The 20,844-nt window shown below is 35.8% G+C and overlaps 1 protein-coding gene across 1 annotated transcript; it reads right to left on the bottom strand.

Annotated features, from left to right (window-relative positions):
- Nucleotides 1-14,948: 14,948 nt before the first annotated feature.
- LOC112064686 (protein FAM170A-like) lies at nucleotides 14,949-19,694 on the bottom strand. The gene is made up of 3 exons (XM_024122772.1): nucleotides 19,415-19,694; nucleotides 16,730-16,878; nucleotides 14,949-15,332 (listed from the first exon to the last, which is right to left on the bottom strand). The coding sequence occupies exons 1-3, from the start codon at nucleotides 19,692-19,694 to the stop codon at nucleotides 14,949-14,951; spliced, it is 813 nt and encodes a 270-aa protein (XP_023978540.1).
- Between the last annotated feature and the right edge of the window lie 1,150 nt (nucleotides 19,695-20,844).

Genomic DNA, 20,844 nt, shown 5'->3' with positions numbered 1-20,844 from the left:
AGTGAACATCCTACTCAATGAAAAAAAAAAAATCAAAAAATGGGCAGAAGACCTGAATGGACATTTTTCCAAAGAAGACATACACATGGCCAACAGGCACTAGAAAAGATGCTCAACATCTCTAACCATCATAGCAATGCAAATCAAAACCTCACTGAGGTATCACCTCACATCTGACTGAATGACTATCATCAAAAAGAGTACAAACAACAAATACTGGAGAGGATGCAGAGACAAGGGGACCCTTGTACACTATTGATAGGAATGTAAATTGGTGCAGCCACATGGATAACATTATGGAGGTTCCTCAATAAACTAATAAGATAACTACTATATGATCCAGCAATTGCACTCCTTGTTATATATCTGAATAAAATGAACAGTAATTTGAAAAGATACATGCACCCTTATGTTCAGAGCAGCATTACTTACAAAAGCCAAGACATGGAAGCAACCTAAGTGTCCATCAACAGATGAGTGGATAAAAAATAAATGTTATATTTATATACAATGGAATATTATTTAGATGTAAAAAATGAAATTCTGCCATTTGTAACAACATGGATGGACCTAGAGAGTATTACACTTAGTGAAACAAGTCACACAAAGAGAAATTCTCTATGTTATCACTTATATGTGGAATCTGAAAACTAAAGCAAATGAACATATATAACAAACCTAAACTCTCTTACAGATGTAGAGAACAAACTATTGGTTACCACTGGGGAGAGGGAGGCAGGGCTGGGGGGCAAGATAGCACTGTGGGCTTAAGAGATACAAACTATTTTGTACCAAATAGATAAGCAACAAAGATATATTCTATAGCACAAGAAATATAGCCATTATTTTGTAGTAATTTTTTTTTTAATTTTTTTTTTTTTTTTGCGGTATGTGGGCCTCTTGCTGTTGTGGTCTCTCCTGTTGCAGAGCACAGGCTCCGAAGGTGCAGGCTCAGTGGCCATGGCTCACGGGCCCAGCTGCTCTGCGGCATGTGGGATCTTCCTGGACTGGGGCACAGAACCCATGTCCCATGCATCGGCAGGCGGATTCTCAACCACTGCGCCACCAGGGAAGCCCATTTTGTAGTAATTTTAAATGGAGTATAATCTATAAAAATATTGAATCACTATGTATACCTGAAACTAATATAATATTGTAAATCAACTATACTTCAATTTTAAAATTACATTTAAACATTAAAGTGAAAAGAATAAGAAAGTAAAATACAAAAATATAAAAGACCAAAAATAAACAATGTCAAGGAGCCAAATACATGTGTAAATACCCATCAAATGATGGAAACCTGAGGTAGAGTGACAAATCATGGTTACATTTTTTATAGATTTGATAAAATCTATAAATGTGCAAATATGAGAAATTTAATATACCCCATTTGTAAGAAACATAAAGGGAACTACATCAAGGCACATCATAATCAAATTGCTTAATCATAGTGCTAAATAGAAAAACCATGGCTAGAGGAAAAATGTGACATTAAGTACAGAAGAATAAGAATAATGATGACAACATTTTTCTTGTAGACAACAATGAAAAGTAGAAGATAGAGGAGCAGTTATCTCTAAAGTACTGAGAGAGAAAACCTGTCATTCTAGAATCCTTTATCAGGAAGAGCAAGATGATACCCAGGGTGAATGACTCCATGTGAATCACTCTTCCAATGAAAAACAACAAGAACTCCTTGAAATTGAACAGTAGGCTCATAAATGATCAAAAAGACCAAGCTCAGAAGCCAAGAGGAGTCAGAATTTTGCCCAAGAATACTTCCAGATAATTTACCCAGTCCAAAAGAATAAAGAACTAACACTTCCACTAGGAAGGCTCAATTGAGGGAAACTACTTAAATGGTCAAAAATGAAGTTTATACCTGAGTTACTTTCACTTCAGGACATTAAACATTTTCATAAAAAGTCAAAGTTTGTACAACTGATAAGACAAGAAATTGCAATGGCTGGAGAAAGGGGAAGAATGTGTGTGAAAGAAAATCAAAATTCATATGTTCTTCACTACACAGTGATATAATATTGCCATGATGTCTAATCAAAAGCAAGCATTCCTTCATGGAAAAATAGCTAGTTCTGCAGGATGCATTTTGAAAAATTAAAAAAGTAAAATAAAGTCCCAAAGAACTATTTTAATAAATGATCAAAAAGACCAAGCTCAGAAGCCAAGAGGAGTCAGAATTTTGCCCAAGAATACTTCCAGATAATTTACCCAGTCCAAAAGAATAAAGAACTAACACTTCCACTAGGAAGGCTCAATTGAGGGAAACTACTTAAATGGTCAAAAATGAAGTTTATACCTGAGTTACTTTCACTTCAGGACATTAAACATTTTCATAAAAAGTCAAAGTTTGTACAACTGATAAGACAAGAAATTGCAATGGCTGGAGAAAGGGGAAGAATGTGTGTGAAAGAAAATCAAAATTCATATGTTCTTCACTACACAGTGATATAATATTGCCATGATGTCTAATCAAAAGCAAGCATAAGGAATGCTTATTTTCCATGAAGGCATGGAAAAATAGCTAGTTCTGCAGGATGCATTTTGAAAAATTAAAAAAGAGTAAAATAAAGTCCCAAAGAACTATTTTAAAGATTGGTATTATTAGTTATATTGCTATAATCACAGCCTTCAGATAAATAATAAATAGCCTTCACACCTGAACACATTCGCCAATTAGAAGATATAATAGAAAAAATACTTTTACAATAATATTTAAAACTAAACCTAACAAGAAACCTCTAAACCTTTAGGATATAGCTTTAAAATATCCATGAAAGACTCAAAAGAAGATTTGACAAATGACAAAACTATATATAAAAATTATATAATGCTGGATATAGTACCCTAAATACATTAGCTCTCCACAGGATAAAATCCAAACATAATACAATTCCAATAAATACCAATGCATTTTGTTTTGTTTTGGTTTCTAGTTTACATAGAAAAATTAACAAGCAAGAATAGTAAAAAAAACAATAACAACAAGAGAAAAGAAAGAAAAGCCTGGAAAAAAGAAAAGTAGTGAGAGGAGTCTAAAGTCTAATCCTATGAAATTTTAAAACATAGTACAAAGTTTTATATTCAAGATAGTGCTGTACTGGCATTTAAAGAGAGAGGAGGAGAGAGCGATTGAGAGAGAGAGATGAATAGGATTATATAGAAAATCTAGAATTTTATATCATATGATATTGCTTATATGCAGAATCTAAAAATGATACAAATGTACTCATTTACAAAACAGAAACAGATTCACAGACTTAGAGAATGAACTTATGGTTACCGGGGGCAAGGGTGGAGGGGAGGGATAGACGGGGAGTTTGGGACTAACATATACACACTGCTATATTTAAAATAGATAACCAACAAGGACCTACTGTATAGCACAGGGAACTCTGCTCAATATTCTGTAATAACCTAAATGGGAAAAGAACTTGAAAACAAATAGATATATGCGTATGTATAACTGAATCACTTTTCTGTATACCTGAAACTAACACAATATTTTTAATCAACTTTACTGCAATATAAAATAAAAATATATAAAAAAAGCTAGAGAGTAAGAATAGGGTTTTTTTTTTAATAAAAAGTCAATTGTCTAAAATGTTGATAATTTTTAAAATTAAAGAAAAAGTGTTTTAACAATGTCATTTGAAAGTTAATAGTCATAAAATCAGAACAATAAAACTAGTAAAGGTTTATAGAAACCAATGAGTACTATTTCTTGACCCAATTATTAGACTATACTATAGTTGCAATATGATCATAGGAATTAACAATTTATTTTAGTCCAAAATACCAAATTACATTGATAATCCTTAAAATTTAATAGTTTGAATTTCTGGTTTCAGCTCCAACATGTAAAGAGTTTGGAAGTTGTTACTTACAACAAGAAAAAGTTGGATTAAAAAAAAAAAAAAGAAAAGAAAAAGACAATCTAGAATTTGACCTAAATGCATACGGAATTTATTTTTGATAAAGATGGCAAATCAAATGGGGAAGCAACAAATCACTGAGGAAAAGATGGACATTTAAATAAATTAAATTATGGCAACTGAAGAGCTAAAAAAAAAAAAAGTAAATGGATCAATACCTCAGACCATCACTTGTTTTGAAAGGAAAAAATGTAAAAATAATAGCCCTGAAAAAAATATGGCTTTATTATTTTATAACCAAGGAACACAAAAATCTTTCTAATTATGAATCAAAATCCAGAAGCAATGAATGAAAAGATTCATAAAATCAGCTCTGTAAAACTGAAACACTTCTGTTTAAAAAAGTATAACCATAATCAAAGTCAATAGGTGAACATCAAATTGTAAGTAAATCTTCCTTTTATATATACAGGCTCTTAAAAATTGAGACCAAACCTGAGAGAAAATTGCCAAAAGATATGGACCATTCACAGAAATAAAAAATGCAAATAACACTTAAGTGGAAGAAAATATATTCAGTCTAAGTGTAAGGAAAATTAAAACAATAGATGCATCATTTCTCACCTATATGATCGGCAAAAATCCTAAATTTGATAATGTACTCTATTGGTGAGATTGGAGAATATAACTTATTTCAGATTATGGCTGGTGGGAATATATAACAGTTCAAACTCTAAAGAGTATAATTTGGGTATATCAAGTAAAATTAGAGATACTTATGTGTTCAACCTTCTAGGATTATAATCCGAAAGTATATATCCACAAAGGAGAGATAATATAGGAACAAGTTTGTTTATAAAAGCATAATTTATAACATTAATAGATAACTGAATCAAATATTGTAATTGGCCTAAACACTTCTCTCCACTAATATCATGCAAAATCACTCATATGGCCTGTTGAATGGGTGACAGAACTAATCGAGATCAAAAAAGGCTTGCAAATTCCTGCTTCTGAATCCCAATCCCCAGGCCTGTCTACTCCTATATAAAAGGACCAATAGTAATATTAATGGTTTCTTCCATACACTTCTGGATGATGCAATTACACACTTCTATTCTTAGAAATGTATGAGGGAAGGAAACACAGGTACCTGACCTTTCCTTTTCTTTCTGCTGGTTCTCTTCCCATTCCTATATTTCACCAACTGGAAAGCTGAATCTTCCTGCCTCTTCTACTGTGTAGGGAAAATCCCTTGCATTTTTTTCTTCCTAAGATGATAGTCTCTCCTGTTGTAGGTGGAATGGCTGCAGCTTCTGGGTGGGGATGAGGTGCAGATGGAGATTGGCATATAATATTTTCAAAGTTCTACTTGCACTGCACTCAGTTTTTGAAACATTATAGCAAGGAGCACAGCTATCAACAAGAGGGAACGGAGTACTGCCTGTATCTTGTGTAAGAATGACAACGCCAGAAAGAGAAAACAGACAGGTTAGGACATACTGTTTGCTTTTCCTGTTTATTTCCCACAATGAGTAATCAGTTCTTGATTACTAAGGTAATTTCTATGACTTGTAACTACTATAAAAGTTACGATGGTAACTTTCAACTTAAAATAACTGAGCTGTTATCTAAAAATGTTTTGTGACTTTGAAATGAAGAGGGTATCAGAATTGTAGGTTCACTCAATAATAAGCACATACACTTTAATGATCATAATTGTTATTATATGAAAAATAACCACACATTACATTTTATTAAAGTGAGGTTGGTACCTTGTACTGTTAGAATAGATTGATAGGAAATCATATATTCTTGCACTTTGTGTTGAGATATGTTTTAAAAATTTCAGATAGAGCTTAATACTGACAGCCTGGTAAAGATATAAGCTCCTTTCTGACATAAACTATGTGATCAGTGATGTATGCTCAGGTGCCATTCCTGTAGCTATTGGTTAAATGCACCACCTCTTGTGCCTTATTGCAGTAAGGGTGAGGCCTGAATTTCTAAATGGATTTTATTATATTATTTCCCCACAAAAACATATATATTTTTAACTCTACTAATGAGGGTAATCCAGTCACTAAAAGGAAATTAAACTACTGTTCATGGGCTTTTTTAGAGTCAATTTGTTTGAAAACAAAATTTAAAACTTATTAGGTGTTTACTTTTCAGTTGAATTTTGACAAAGCAAGATATTTAACAAAGGGTTGTTTTGTTTGGTTTGGTTGTGAAAGGACATTATCAATGTGCCTGAGAGTGTATATCATTCATGCAAGTTCTTCATACATAAAAAGTAAGCCTATTTTTGAACAGTACATTTATGACACTTTCAAATACTATCCAAAATATACTTTTCTTCAAATGCAAGACAACAATTCTGATGAAGTATCCCTAAATGGCTGTAAATGTAATCTGAATGAAGTACAGTAAAAAGAATTATTTCCACTATGTTTCTAGCTTTCTTGGATACTTTAATATATTTATTGTACTTTTTTTTCCAAATTAACAGTTGGACACTATTTCTGGTTGAAGGGGAATTTTGTTTTGTGATTTTGTATTTATGGTTTCATTTTACTGTGATCAGAAAACATTTGTTACTCTACTATTTAAAATAAAAAACAGAGTATTCGAGAAGTCTAGAAACATAAGGACAATGGGGCTTAAAAAATAAGTTTATCCTATGTTTCCCAACTTTGAGAACCATCAACACCTGCCTCTGAGATAACTGCAGGAATATATTAAATAATTTAGAACTATTGAGATTATCTGGCTAGATAGCTTCCTACCTATATTCAAAATGAACACAACTTTAATCTGTTACTTTTTTCTACTTGACACCACACAAAGTAAACACAAATAAACATGGCCACGCCATGATGGAATTATTTTATATACTTTATATCCTCAAGCCTCAGTAGTAGTATGATACTGTTGATATGAATATGCTTTCTTGGAAACAAGAAAATGCTAATATAGTTGACCATGGAACACTGCAGTGGTTAGGGGCACTGACCCTCCACCAAGGCAAAAATCCAGGACTAATTTATAGTCCATGTTCCAGTATACTTGGTTCCTCCGTATCTCCAGTTCTGCATCCTGAGATTCAACCAACTGCAGATCCTATAGTTCTGTAGTATTCACTATGGAAAAAAATTCCCGCATAAGTGGACCCACACAGTTCAAAACCCATGTTATTCAAGGGCAAACTGTATTCTAAATTCCTACTTATTAATAATTATAATTTATGTCACAACTTCAAAAACTTTTTAATTGTGCAAAGTATGTTAAACTTTAGGATAGAAAGTTTGATTTAATTTATTGTTATTACATGAGATGTTGATTAGTTTGGGTTTTTTTTAGAAAGACTTAATTTTTTTAGACAAGTTTTAGGTTCACAATAAAACTGAGAGAAAGGTACAGAGGTTTCCCATATATCCTGTCCCCTCACGCATGTACAGCCTCCCCCATTATCAATTATCTCCTAGCAGAGCGGTACATTCCTCACAATTGATGAACCTACACTGACATGTCATAATTACCCAAAGTTCACAGTTATAACTTACCTCTTGGTGTCGTACATAGGTTTATATCCATCATATTACCAAACAGAGTATTTTCACTGCCCTGAAAATCCTCTGTGCTCTGTGTATTCATCCCTCTCTGTTCTCTCTCACCACTGGCAACGACTAATCTTTTCACAGTCTCCACAGTTTTGCCATTTCCCGAATGTCATATAGTTGGAATCACACAGTATGTAGCCTTTTCAGATTGGCTCCTTTCACTTAGCAATATGCATTTAAGGTTCCTCCATGTCTTTTCATGGTTTGATAACTCCTTTCTTTTTAGCATTGATAGGTTCTTTGGATTTTCAATTAAAAAAATTTTTTTAATGTCAAACTCACTTTCAGTCACTCTATCTATCATGTAAAACATTTAAAAAATTACTATGCCATGAATGAGAAAGTTATACAATATAAAAATAGTATAAATTTAAAGCAAAGATATAACACTATAATATGGGACTCAATTTTCAACATGTAGAAAACCAAAGAGCTATCCTTAATTACACTAAAAAGATAGTTTTCCATAGTTAAATTGGTCTGTGGTAGCCTGTAAAAGTACTAGGGTTTTACAGTAAAAGTAGCAGATTTTCTAAAAATTTTATTTTATAGTGCACTTAATACTGAGTATACTGGAACTGAGGTAGAAGATTTTGAATCTCAGAATCACAGGGAAGCATAGGGAAGATTTTGAATCTCAAAAGCATATAAACATCACTTTTATAGGCAAATGAGAAAAATCAAGTTAACATAATCCATACAGTTAGTAGAATTATTAGCCATCACATAGAAGATAAGAATAAATAATAAATGCTCATAATAGAATTGGTAACATATAAGAAATTTTACTCTCTTTGACCATTTAACAAAATCCACTAGGGAGCTCTTTAATATATATCACTTCACAGAATACATGCTATGCTCCAGTGCCTGAAGAAACATACCAGTTATTGCAGAGATAAAGTATTTTTTTTTTTTACCAGTTAACAGGCACCTTCAAAACTTAATGTTTCCACATGATTCCGTTTCAAACAAGCTGTACTAAAAATTGAAAATGAATGAAAAAAATATTTTGAGTATCCATTTTGTGCCAAGCCCCTGATTAACCCCTGTGTGGTACATGTGCGGGATGGACCCAAAGAAGCAAAATAAAAGCTCTGATTTTGAACTGACATTGAAACCATCACTGCACAAAATGGTACAGAATTTGCACTCTGAACTTAGCCACATTGCATGCAAAAATATAAGATAAATATTTGCCATATGATTTTAACAGCACCCAGAATCTTTCTTTTAATATAAAAATAAGTCAGATACAATTCTAAATTACCCAATAAACAAAGAACCAGAATATATAACTCTCAAGGGAACAGATAACCAATAGATGCCAATCTTATGATGATACAGTTGTTGGAATTTTCAGAGAAAGATTTTAATACAGCTATTATAACTGTGATCTATGAGGTGAAGATAAACACTAAATAAGTGGAGTATATAAAGATGTACAAATTATAAGAATAATCAAATAAAAAATATAATTGGTTATTATAATATCTTAAATTTTAAAAATCACAGATAGGGCCAAAGAGCAGAATGGTGATGACAAAGGAAAGCTTCAGTGAATATGAAGGTGGATAAACAGAAATTCAACCTGAAGAAGAGAGACAAAAAAATGTGAAAAAGAATGAACAGGGCCTTTAAGAACTGTGGGACAATGTCAACGGTTCTAATATTTATACCCCTGGTATCCCAGAAGGAAAGAAAAAGAGGTAAGTACAGAAAATATCTGAAGAAATAATGGCCAAAGATTTTCCAAATTTGGTGAAACACAAATTTAGAGATTCAAGAAGCATGGTGAATAAAGTTTATAAACAGGTACAGGATCTATATCATGAAAAATACAAATACTGATAAAATAAATCAAAGAAGATGCAAATAAATGAAGAGATGTATAATGTTCATGGTTTGGAATATCTAGCACATTAAAAATGTCAGTTCTTAACAAAATGATCTGTAAATTCGGTGTAAATCCTATTAAAATCCCAACAAGTTTTTTTTAATATATATATTGGCAACCTTATCTTAAAATTTATATGGAAACACGAATTAGAATGGCTAAAACAATATTGAAAAAGAAGCATCAAGTTGGAGGAATCACACGACCCATTTTTAAGACTTAGTTGATATCTACAGCAATCAATATAGCATGGGACTGCGGAGGAATAAACAGTAGATCAACAAAACAGAATGGAGAGCTCAGAAACAGACCCAAACAAATGTGACAAGCTGATTTTGGACCAAGGATTCAAAAGCAGTTCAGTAGAGGAAAAACAGCCATTTTATAAAATTGTGCTGGAAAAATTGGACTATAGTGACCAAAAATTATCCATCTAAACCTCACACCTTGTACAAAATTAACTTAAATAAAATCAGATAAATCTAAATGTAAAATGTAAAGCTATAAAACTTTTAGAAGAAAACATAGGATAAAATTTTTGGGACAAAGAGCTAAATGACAAGTTCCTAGACATGACACAAAAGGTATTATTCATAAAAGAAAATAGCTGATATATTTGGCTTCATTGATATTAAAACTTTTGTTCTAAGACCCTGTTAAAGGAATGAAAAGACAAGCTACCAACAGGGAGAAAATATTTGCAAATCACACATCCAACAAATAATTCATATCCAAAATATACAAATAACTCTCTAAATAAAAACAATCTAAGTTAAAAATGAGCAAAAGACTTACATAGGCGATCTAACAAAGAAGATAAGCAAATGACAACTACATGAAAAGATGTTCAGCATCACAAATCACTCGGGAAATGCAAATTTAAAGAGCCACAAGATTCTACTGCATATCTATTAAAATGACTTAAAAATACTTATACTATCAAATACTGGTGAGGATGCAGGGAAACTAGATTTCTCATACATTGGTGGGAATATAAAAATGGTTCAGCCACTACGGAAATGAGCCTGCAGTTGTTTTAAGAAGATACACGTTTACCATATGACCAAACGATAACACTCTCAGGCATTTATACTAGAAAGATGAAAACTTATGTTCACACAAAAACCTGTATGCTAATGTCATAGAAGCTTTACTCTATTTATAATCACCAATAACTTGAAATTACCCAAATGCCTTTGAATGCATGACACATTTAACTGTTCTACATCATACAATGCAATACTCCTCAGCAATAAAAGTAATGAACTACAATATATTCAACAATTTGGCTCAATATTAGGGGAATTATGCTTAGCTGAAAATGGCAATCTCAAAAGTTTACATATTATATGATTCAATTTATATAAAATTCTTGTAATGAAGAAAAGAATAGAGATGAAGAATAGTTAAGTTGTTGCCAGAAGTTAGGGAAAGAGGATGTATGTGCCTATCAAGGAGCGTGAGAGAATTGCTTTGCGGTGACAGAACATTTCTGTATCTTGACTGTAGAGATGGGCATACAAATCCATATGTGTAAAATATAGCATTATACATAAAAACATGCAAAATATGAGTACATAAAAAAATAGTGAAATCTGAGTAAGGTCTGTAGTCTGATTTGTTGTATTGTTCTCATCAGTGTCCTTGCTGATAATGCACTATAATTATGTTGGGGGAAGATGGGTGATGGGTACATGTGACCCCTCTGGACTGTGGACTGTTTTTGAAACTTCTTGTGAGCTTGTAATTCTTTCAAAATTCAAAAGATTTTTTAAAGAGCTTTGCTCAGCAAATATCAAATAATGTAAATTAAAAAAAAAAACAATTCTCCTAGACACATCATAATCAAACTGCCGGTGCTCACAGGTAAAGAAAATAAATTTCAAAAGTGAAGGAATTATTTTTTTTTTACTATTTATGCCAGAGACTGTATTAGGTGTTTTTACCTGGGTCGTGTTACTCTCGCAATAACCTTTATTTTAGGTATTATGATCTCTGTATCAAGACGACAGCGCTGACTCAAAGTATTCAAAGTTGCTAAGTAGTAGTAAGGGATTTACCAGGTCTAATGTCCTAAACTCCATTTTGTCCATTGAAGTAATTTTGTTTATATTCCCAAACATTGTCAATGCAAACTTCTTAATTAATCAAGGACATAATATACATACTGAGTATAATTTTACCCCTTACTGTTTCCATATAAAGTCAGAGGAATATAATATGTTACTCTTTTCTAGACTATCATTTCAACCATTAAAATGGAAGAAATTATCATTTTGAAGCTAATTTACATCAATAAAGATATATTAGGTTACAAACAACAGTAAATGACTCAGGCTAATTGAAGCAAAACAAGAATTTATTGAAGGGTTAGTGTGGATGATGCTTAATAAATCAAAATAACAGGTAAAACAGCCAGGTCTTTCAAAAAAAAAAGAGGAACTGAAGCAAGTCTAATAGTAGAGGTTCATAGGCCTTAATTTGAGCTGTGGACAAAGGATAACCCATCACTAACCACCACAACCCCTATCTCTTCTATTTTAATTTTCCAAGTTATCAGTACAGATTGATCCAACATGGATTGATATTTACCACTAGGTCAATCAGGGAATCCAATTAGTGCAGTAATGACTTCACCTGGCTAGCCTGACTTGCTCACATACTTGTTCAGAAGGTAGAGCCTCTTATCAAGAGAAGAAAGAAACAGTCTTAGGCAGATAAAAGCAAAAGAAGTGAAATCCATCTTTGGCTTCTATGAACTTATGCACACACAGGTACACATACAGTTGTTATACATGTATATCCATGGGGAAGGACTGCACACGAATCTAATAGTTTGAAGATAATCAAATATGTATATATACAGGTTTCCCAAAGGCTATAGTGCAGTTTTAAGCTTTAATAATTTCAGAAGGGTAAAAGCTACAAACTATAAAGAACATCATTTGAAAGTTGAACTATTTTAATTATCCTTTTCCTATACAGTTTTGTGAATTGTCCATAATACTTTTTTAATTTTAATTTTTTGTTTCTGTCCTTCTGATTGAAGATGTTGGTGGGACAAAGAGAGAAAAAATTAACCTTCAAAGTGTACAAATCACATACAAATAATTAAACATGCAAATTATATTTTCCAAAGGTTGGTAGTTTTACACTTGTAAAGTTATTGAACTTAAAACCGCATTATGACACCTGTATATACACATACTTGATTGTCTCAGATGATTTTCACAAGTTCCATTATTTCTGATATGACTGTTTAAGAAGTGTTTGTGCACCTCATGTACACAAGCCCAGAGAAGCCAAGGGGTGGGTTTTAATTGCCTTTGGCTTTATTCAGTACCTTTTCTTCTCTCAATAATAAGAATGTCTGTCCTTCAGCCAAATAACTGTGCAAGTGAATATATAAAAGGGAGATATGGGGAAAAGTATATGTTCATTTAAAGAAAAGGATATAGAAAAATATGTACTACTTTGGGATAAATGCATGGGGGTGAGTGCACAGGAGAAGGGGTAATACAATCTGTACTATTTAAATTTTGCAGTGTTCACACTTGTTTGCATCACGTATGCATGTTCATGGATTTGTATGTGGCAGAGGGTGATAAAGTTGGAGTAAAGGACAATATCTGGGCTAGACAGTTGGACTGTGAGCCAGGTGTTCAAGCCTACAGTAAATGAAAGAGACTTGAGAAAAGTAGAATGCAAAGTGGGAAGAGAATTAGAATTTTGTTTAAACCCTCTGTCACCTTAGCAATCTCCTCCCCTAAATTCCTGCCAAGTTGTCATCAGTCTTCTGTTCTACTGTTGATAGGTATAGGTAGGAAAAACTTGCTTCCCATAGTACTAACATCTCTCTATCTACACTGTCCTCTTGAACACAAAGCCATAGTGCAGATATTTTCGGTGGCCCCTGACTCTCTGAGGGTGGGGAGCAGGAGTGGGAAAGTCTTTCCACAGGTCTCCTGAGTGTATAGTATTCCCAATATTCCGGGGTCTCCTAGCAACTCTATGTGGTTGTTTTCTCCAGAGTCTGGCATCACATTTTACCAGGCAGCTACAGAGGACCAGGTACATACATCTTCAGGCCAGCCCTACCTTGATGTTGTGGGGCTCACAAGAACTGCTGAGTTCTCATCAGACTGTAGGAATGTGCTGGACCTCATCATTGGAAATCTTCAGGCCACTGGGTCTCTGTTGCTGTAAGAAAACCAAAACAGAGAAGGGGATCCACTCAATGAAGAAGGCAGCTTTTCTTACTTTAGTGACTAGTGTTCAGTCACTCTCAAGATTTCCTGCATGGTATAGAAAATTCAGGAAAATTGCCAGGTTCCATTCTAACTGTGACTTTTGGAGCATGGAAGATGAGTCCTTCATTTGTTCCATTAACTAAAAAGACATACTCTCATTTACTGTAGTATGAACCTGGCTTTACAATATCCTTGCAGCTCCGTCTATATTTAACTCCTCTGCTGGCCAACTAGAACAAGATGCTTCATGCTGTAACAAAAGGAAAGAATAAGATACGAGAACTGTGAACCTTCATAAAAGGATATAGAGGTCCTTTGGGAAGCAACACATTAAATTAAAAGTTTCCAAAAATGGTTCATGGCATAAGGGTAGCCTCCATCCCCTTCCTTTTCCATTTACGCCTGACACTTTTGAGGAGGCGGCCAGAACTACTGGCTCCTAGTATATAAGAAGGGAAATTTTTCCCAGAAAAATAAATGGGTTTGACTACTTGTTCTTTCAAGTAGTTACACCTCCTCAGCAGTCTCCTCCCAGGTATAAAAATGACAAGATGTTGTCTGAGATCTCACTCACACCCATAGAAAGGGTAGAACCATGACTGGCCTGCATGCCAATCCTTCTTCAAAGACAGAAGGCCTGTCGATGTCCTGCCCCGTGCCTCTTGGAAGGGAGGCAGGCCAGGGAATAAACCTAGAGGGGATGGGACTCTAGTGACCTCTGGTTTACCTAGGAATGGTGGGTACAGCCTTCTCTGCCCTGCAGAACTGCTAGTCAGGTCTTTATTCTTGTCCCCTCAAAGGGCAGGGACAGGAAACATTCTCATTAATTTGCCATCAACCAAGTACTCTGCCTCCTGGACCCTTGGGAGGTATCTCTGGTGGATGCCACATTTTCTCAGAACTTTGCATCCTAAATATCCTTAGCATGCTCCCTTACCCCTGGAGTCCTCACCTCTTCTGCAATCCAGTCCAAAGCAGTTTCCACTTCCAACAGAGTCTTGTTTTCTCAATTATAGTGGTGGAGATGATATACTGATTTTCATTTTTCTTTAGTTTTCATGAGGACATCTTGCTCTTCTGCATGGTGTGATCTGCCTTCTTCTCCCTGTTACTCAGGAGAGCAGTAGATAATATTAAAATGGGTTTTCTGCTCCTATTGGTGGTGTGGTGGTAGAGGTGCATAAACTAAGGTGGGTACTCTGACTGCTTAGAGAAGATGAAGCCTCCTCAGTGGACAGGCCTCCTTTACTTCCTCTCCTTTAGGGGCTGAAAAACAGTCTGTTTATTTGCATGAGGATGGCTTCATGCCAAAATCTTCTTCTTTATGGCATCGGGATGTCATCATCTTGATTTTCTTCTTCTTCCTCCTCTTCTTTTTCCCTTTCCTGTTCCCCTTGCTCTTTAGCCAAGCCAAGGCAAGACAGAAAGCATGGCAGCTAAAGCTGTCATTGACCCCATGTTCCACATGCTCCTGAAGGACCTCTAAGCTGGAAAAGACCCAACAGCAGCCCATGCACCTGAAGCCACTATCCAGGGCCACTAGCCATTCAGATGTCTTGGGCTTTGAACATTCCTCCAGAGCTGGAGGTTCTGCCGGACTTTCAGCCTTCTCCATTTCATCTTGGGCTTTGCTGTCCAAGCTGGACTCGCTGTCAGTTATGAGCTCCTTTGCAGACACATGAGAGAGGGTGAACTGTGTATGGATCTATTCAGGATAGGTCATTTCTTCTATTCTTATCTTCTTTGAGGGAGGCTCCAATCCTTCCTCTGTATTCCATAAGATAGCCACACCCCTTTTCATTTGGACTGGCATGTAGTAAATGTTCATGACCCTTTTCTCTTTCATATGTACTGATGACATAAAGGACTTATTACTATTAACCAAGTGAAATGGAAAAGAGACTTCTGGAAAAGGGGAGGAAGTCTCCCATTGCTTCAAATGCTTGGGTGGAGGCATCACAGGGAATTCAAGACAAGAAACATCTTGACATAACTGATGAATTCCTAGGAAAGAAAATTTCAAGCATAAGAAAATTAGGATAAGTATGTGAAGTCTATACGAGTTAAGATGGCCATGAAAATATTTCTGTATGGGCATGTGGAGTAGAAGTACATATATATATATGATATTTCACAATTCTGTGTGTGGCATGTTTTATTTGGAGAATATACATGGTATAAATATCTAGTAATGAGGGTATGGTGTATGTATGTTCTGGAAAATACATTGTGTTTTTAATGTTGGTGAAAAGGGATGGTGAATGGGTGTGTGCATGTGTTATGTGGTGTTTCTGTACATGTAAACAAGTACAAGAGTGGTACATGTTCTTACTGTGAGACAGTAGAACTTAGAGTGTTAGAAGAAGTGTATGTGAGTTCTTAGAATGTGCTTCTCTATGAAGGACTGAAGGTTTTGTGGGTGAAGTGGTATACAGATTAGAAAGACCGTAAATGAGAGTGCATTCCCTTCAGGGCATATGAATTTTCCTGAGTTTGACCTAGCATAGGGAGTTAAAACAGGTTATATGTGTGAGGGGATGTGAATTATTTATGGGATTAGTGTGTAAACAGGTGATTCTGAGAATGACTGAGTGAAGGAATGAAGGCATAAAGGTGTAGCTATGTAATGCTACTAGAGAATGGGAAAGACAGATGGGGAGTGAAGGTGTGTATATTAGAGAGAAAAAGTGAAAGGAAGGGAAATAGGGCCATATTTGGTATGAAGGACTCACTGTGTGTGTGTGTGTGTGTGTGTGTGTGAGGATATAAGTGTGCTTATCTGAAGGGGAAGGTTCTGATTAAATTCCCATGTGCATATCAGCACTGCCCACTGCCTCACCCACAACTATCCCAGGGTTCATATGTTGAAAGTGCTGAGAGACTTTGTCCTGTCCTTGAAGGCATACTCCCTATTTGTCCCTTGGCAAAGGTTTCAGTACTAGCCCCTCTGCCCTGAATTCCTTTCTTATTTTTGAAGGGTAAGTGAAATAAATAAGGATTAGGCTAAGCAGTTCAGCTGTACCTCCTTTCCAAGCTGAGATCCCACCTTTGTATCTTCCTTACCATTGTCACCAGCAAAAATAAGGTTGCGTGCAGAGGAGATGCAGGAGAAATATCCTGAGGCAGAGGCATTTTCTCCTGCTGTCTGACTCCAGGCTGGGACCGCCAATATGACTCAGGCTGAGGAGCATCCTCTTGAGTCTTCCAGAATTCTAGGGAATTGAATAAAAAAAAATCGTAAGGATTAGGCTAAGCAGTTCAGCTGTACCTCCTTTCCAAGCTGAGATCCCACCTTTGTGTCTTCCTTACCATTGTCACCAGCAAAAATAAGGTTGCGTGCAGAGGAGATGCAGGAGAAATATCCTGAGGCAGAGGCATTTTCTCCTGCTGTCTGACTCCAGGCTGGGACCACCAATATGACTCAGGCTGAGGAGCATCCTCTTGAGTCTTCCAGAATTCTAGGGAATTGAATAAAAAAAATCGAGATATGGCATTTTCTGGGGTCTGTGTCCATTCAAAAAAGACACAGAGTGGATATTATATGTCAAACATTATTACCACACATGAGACTTGCACTCATAGAAATTGAGGTGACTTTCCCATGTGAACCTCCATTTACTCCAAAATGCAAATAAACAATTACGTAAAAAGTGTGTGGGGCTTCCCTGGTGGCGCAGCGGTTGCGCGTACGCCTGCCGATGCAGGGGAACCGGGTTCGCGCCCCGGTCTGGGAGGATCCCACATGCCGCGGAGCGGCTGGGCCCGTGAGCCATGGCCGCTGAGCCTGCGCGTCCGGAGCCTGTGCTCCGCAACGGGAGAGGCCACGGCAGAGAGAGGCCCGCATACCACAAAAAAAAAAAAAAAAAAAAAGTGTGTGTTGTGGATGTCACTGATGTTGGCTATCTTGTATGTGGTATTTCTAGAGATGTATACAGAATATCTAAAACTTAGAACCATGCCTGAAATACAGTATGTAGTCACTAAAGTTTGGATATTGTTAGCTCAATTTTCCTCATCAGAAATTGTTCCATTAGGGGATATGGGGTAAAAGTTTTATAAAGAATTCTGCATGTATATCTATCTACATATTTATATTGATATCTATATTGATATACATAACATAGAGATATAGATGTGTATATATATATATACACATACATACATACATACATATATATGTATATAGAGAGAGAAAGAGAAAGAGAGATAAATGTATAGATATAAAAACAGATATTGCAAACTAAAGAATGTCTCTCACCATGAAGTTCTACAATGATTAGGTCATTAGCCACTGCAGCCACTGACCTTTAACATACCCTGAAAGGAATTCAGGGTGGAGATCAGGCTTTAGACACACTGTGCCTTGGGGAAAAATGGCAGAACAAGCCTTCAGATAGTTATTTTCATGATAAAATTTTATGAACCCAGTTTCTTGCATCTTCTCATACCTAGAAAAGAAAAGTACTAATATCATTAACAGAGACATGTGCTCCTCATGACGAGTAGCAATCTTCTTGTGACTAGCAGCAACCTTCTACCAAGATGTGTGCTTGACTGCATGTACCCTCTTCATCAAAATCACATATATACTGACCTTCCCCCCACCTCTTTGGAGCAGTCCCTCAGAGTTGTCTGTCTCCCGGGCTACAGTTCTCAGTAAGCCCCCAGTGAAACAACTCACAGCTCTCACGTTGTGCATTTTTTTCAGTCAACAATATTATTTTTTCAGAGTTCCCTAGGAACTGGCCATGGTGCTGGAGGTGTTTAAATGAAGACTTCACAGACTTGCCCTAGACTCCTGGAAGCGTATTTCTACATTTCTCTTTGGTTTGTAATCTTCCCATTCATATCCTTTAAGAGTTTCTTCCAAAGGAAACAGGGAAAATAACATGGTACATTTCTTCCCATTGATCAGAAACAGATACCCTAAGCAGTCCTTGAAAGATGGAGTCATTTGTGATATTGTTAGCTCAATTTTCCTCATCAGAAATTGTTCCATTAGGGGATATGGGGTAAAAGTTTTATAAAGAATTCTGCATGTATATCTATCTACATATTTATATTGATATCTATATTGATATACATAACATAGAGATATAGATGTGTATATATATATATACACATACATACATACATACATATATATGTATATAGAGAGAGAAAGAGAAAGAGAGATAAATGTATAGATATAAAAACAGATATTGCAAACTAAAGAATGTCTCTCACCATGAAGTTCTACAATGATTAGGTCATTAGCCACTGCAGCCCCTGACCTTTAACATACCCTGAAAGGAATTCAGGGTGGAGATCAGGCTTTAGACACACTGTGCCTTGGGGAAAAATGGCAGAACAAGCCTTCAGATAGTTATTTTCATGATAAAATTTTATGAACCCAGTTTCTTGCATCTTCTCATACCTAGAAAAGTACTAATATCATTAACAGAGACATGTGCTCCTCATGACGAGTAGCAATCTTCTTGTGACTAGCAGCAACCTTCTACCAAGATGTGTGCTTGACTGCATGTACCCTCTTCATCAAAATCACATATATACTGACCTTCCCCCCACCTCTTTGGAGCAGTCCCTCAGAGTTGTCTGTCTCCCGGGCTACAGTTCTCAGTAAGCCCCCAGTGAAACAACTCACAGCTCTCACGTTGTGCATTTTTTTCAGTCAACAATATTATTTTTTCAGAGTTCCCTAGGAACTGGCCATGGTGCTGGAGGTGTTTAAATGAAGACTTCACAGACTTGCCCTAGACTCCTGGAAGCGTATTTCTACATTTCTCTTTGGTTTGTAATCTTCCCATTCATATCCTTTAAGAGTTTCTTCCAAAGGAAACAGGGAAAATAACATGGTACATGTCTTCCCATTCATCAGAAACAGAGACCCTAAGCAGTCCTTGAAAGATGGAGTCATTTGTGGCCATGGTTGAGCAAAGGAGCTCAGTTCCAATTCTAGACCATCATGCTGACCCATCTCCCTGACTGATTCCTTCTCAGTATCTCCTCTTTCCTGAACCCATATCATTATGAATGAGCTTGTCTACAGGAGAGGCACAGGAGATGTGTTCTCAGTCTGAATCCTCTGCTGTCTGGCTGTAGCCATGGACCAAAGGGACCACGGACCAATAGTAAAATGATATTATTTCCCTTCAACAAATAATGAAGAAATACCATGTAAAATAACACACATGGCACTTGTCCTCATGAAACTTATGGTCTCATTTCTGTCCAAAGTTCTAAAATCCAGGTATACAAATATATTTGTTGGAAAAATGTGTCTGATTACCTATGAGTGGCCTATGTTGTTTCCTGCAGTGTATCAGAGGCTCCATTTCTTGCCTGGTACATAGTCAGGAACATGTATTATTTGTTATTCCTACTCTATTTACCAGAAGAATAAATTCGGTGTATGTTCATAGGTAAAGTATATCAGTTTGTCAGCTGTGTATTAACAAATAAAAGTCCTGCTACTTCCTGACAGAGTTAGAATTTACAGAAAAAAAAAAAGAATCCACTGATTTCTATTTCTTGTCCCCAGCTCCCTCTTCCAGATATCTTCTCTGTGGAATCTCACAGGAAGGCCTCTGTTGCCAGAGTTTTGGGGGACCTGCTGGGTTCTGAGCTTGAGTAGGAGACTGCAGTAGGATCTCTAAGGTTGACTCCAGACTTACACCTCCCAACAATGGCTACAGCTCCCCTCTCAGGAAGTAACTTACTATTAAATGGCATAGCCATCACTTGGCTTAGTCAGTGGTGTCACCTTTCTCAGTGTCCCCTGTCCGAAAGGACTCCGAGTCAGTTTTTCATCTATACTCACCATACTCATAGCCTATATTGAAGCCTCCCCAATTTACAGATAAATTCTAGGTTGTTGGAGTTTTCCTAAATAATTTGTGTATTTCTTGAATCACCTCTACTTCTCCCACTGATTTAAACATATCAAAAATATCCCAGTTACTTTTCTTACTTCCTCTTAATCTAAGTTTCCAATCAAAAGGACTATGCCTTTAAATTCACAAGCTTCAGCAAATAGGTAAATTCTTTTTCCTGATAAAATAACTCAAACACATTAAATCCCTTCCCCTGTTTAAATGCTTTAATTAAGCCTGTAACAGAATTTTTACTTTTCAAAATACATCTACTTTCTCTTTCTGGTCACTGGAGAATTTCTGGTG

The sequence above is a fragment of the Physeter macrocephalus genome, chromosome 8 (assembly GCF_002837175.3).
Source record: "Physeter macrocephalus isolate SW-GA chromosome 8, ASM283717v5, whole genome shotgun sequence".
Lineage (NCBI taxonomy): Eukaryota > Metazoa > Chordata > Mammalia > Artiodactyla > Physeteridae > Physeter > Physeter macrocephalus.
Note: the sequence above shows the minus strand (reverse complement) of the source record. Positions and strands in the feature narration are given on the sequence as shown.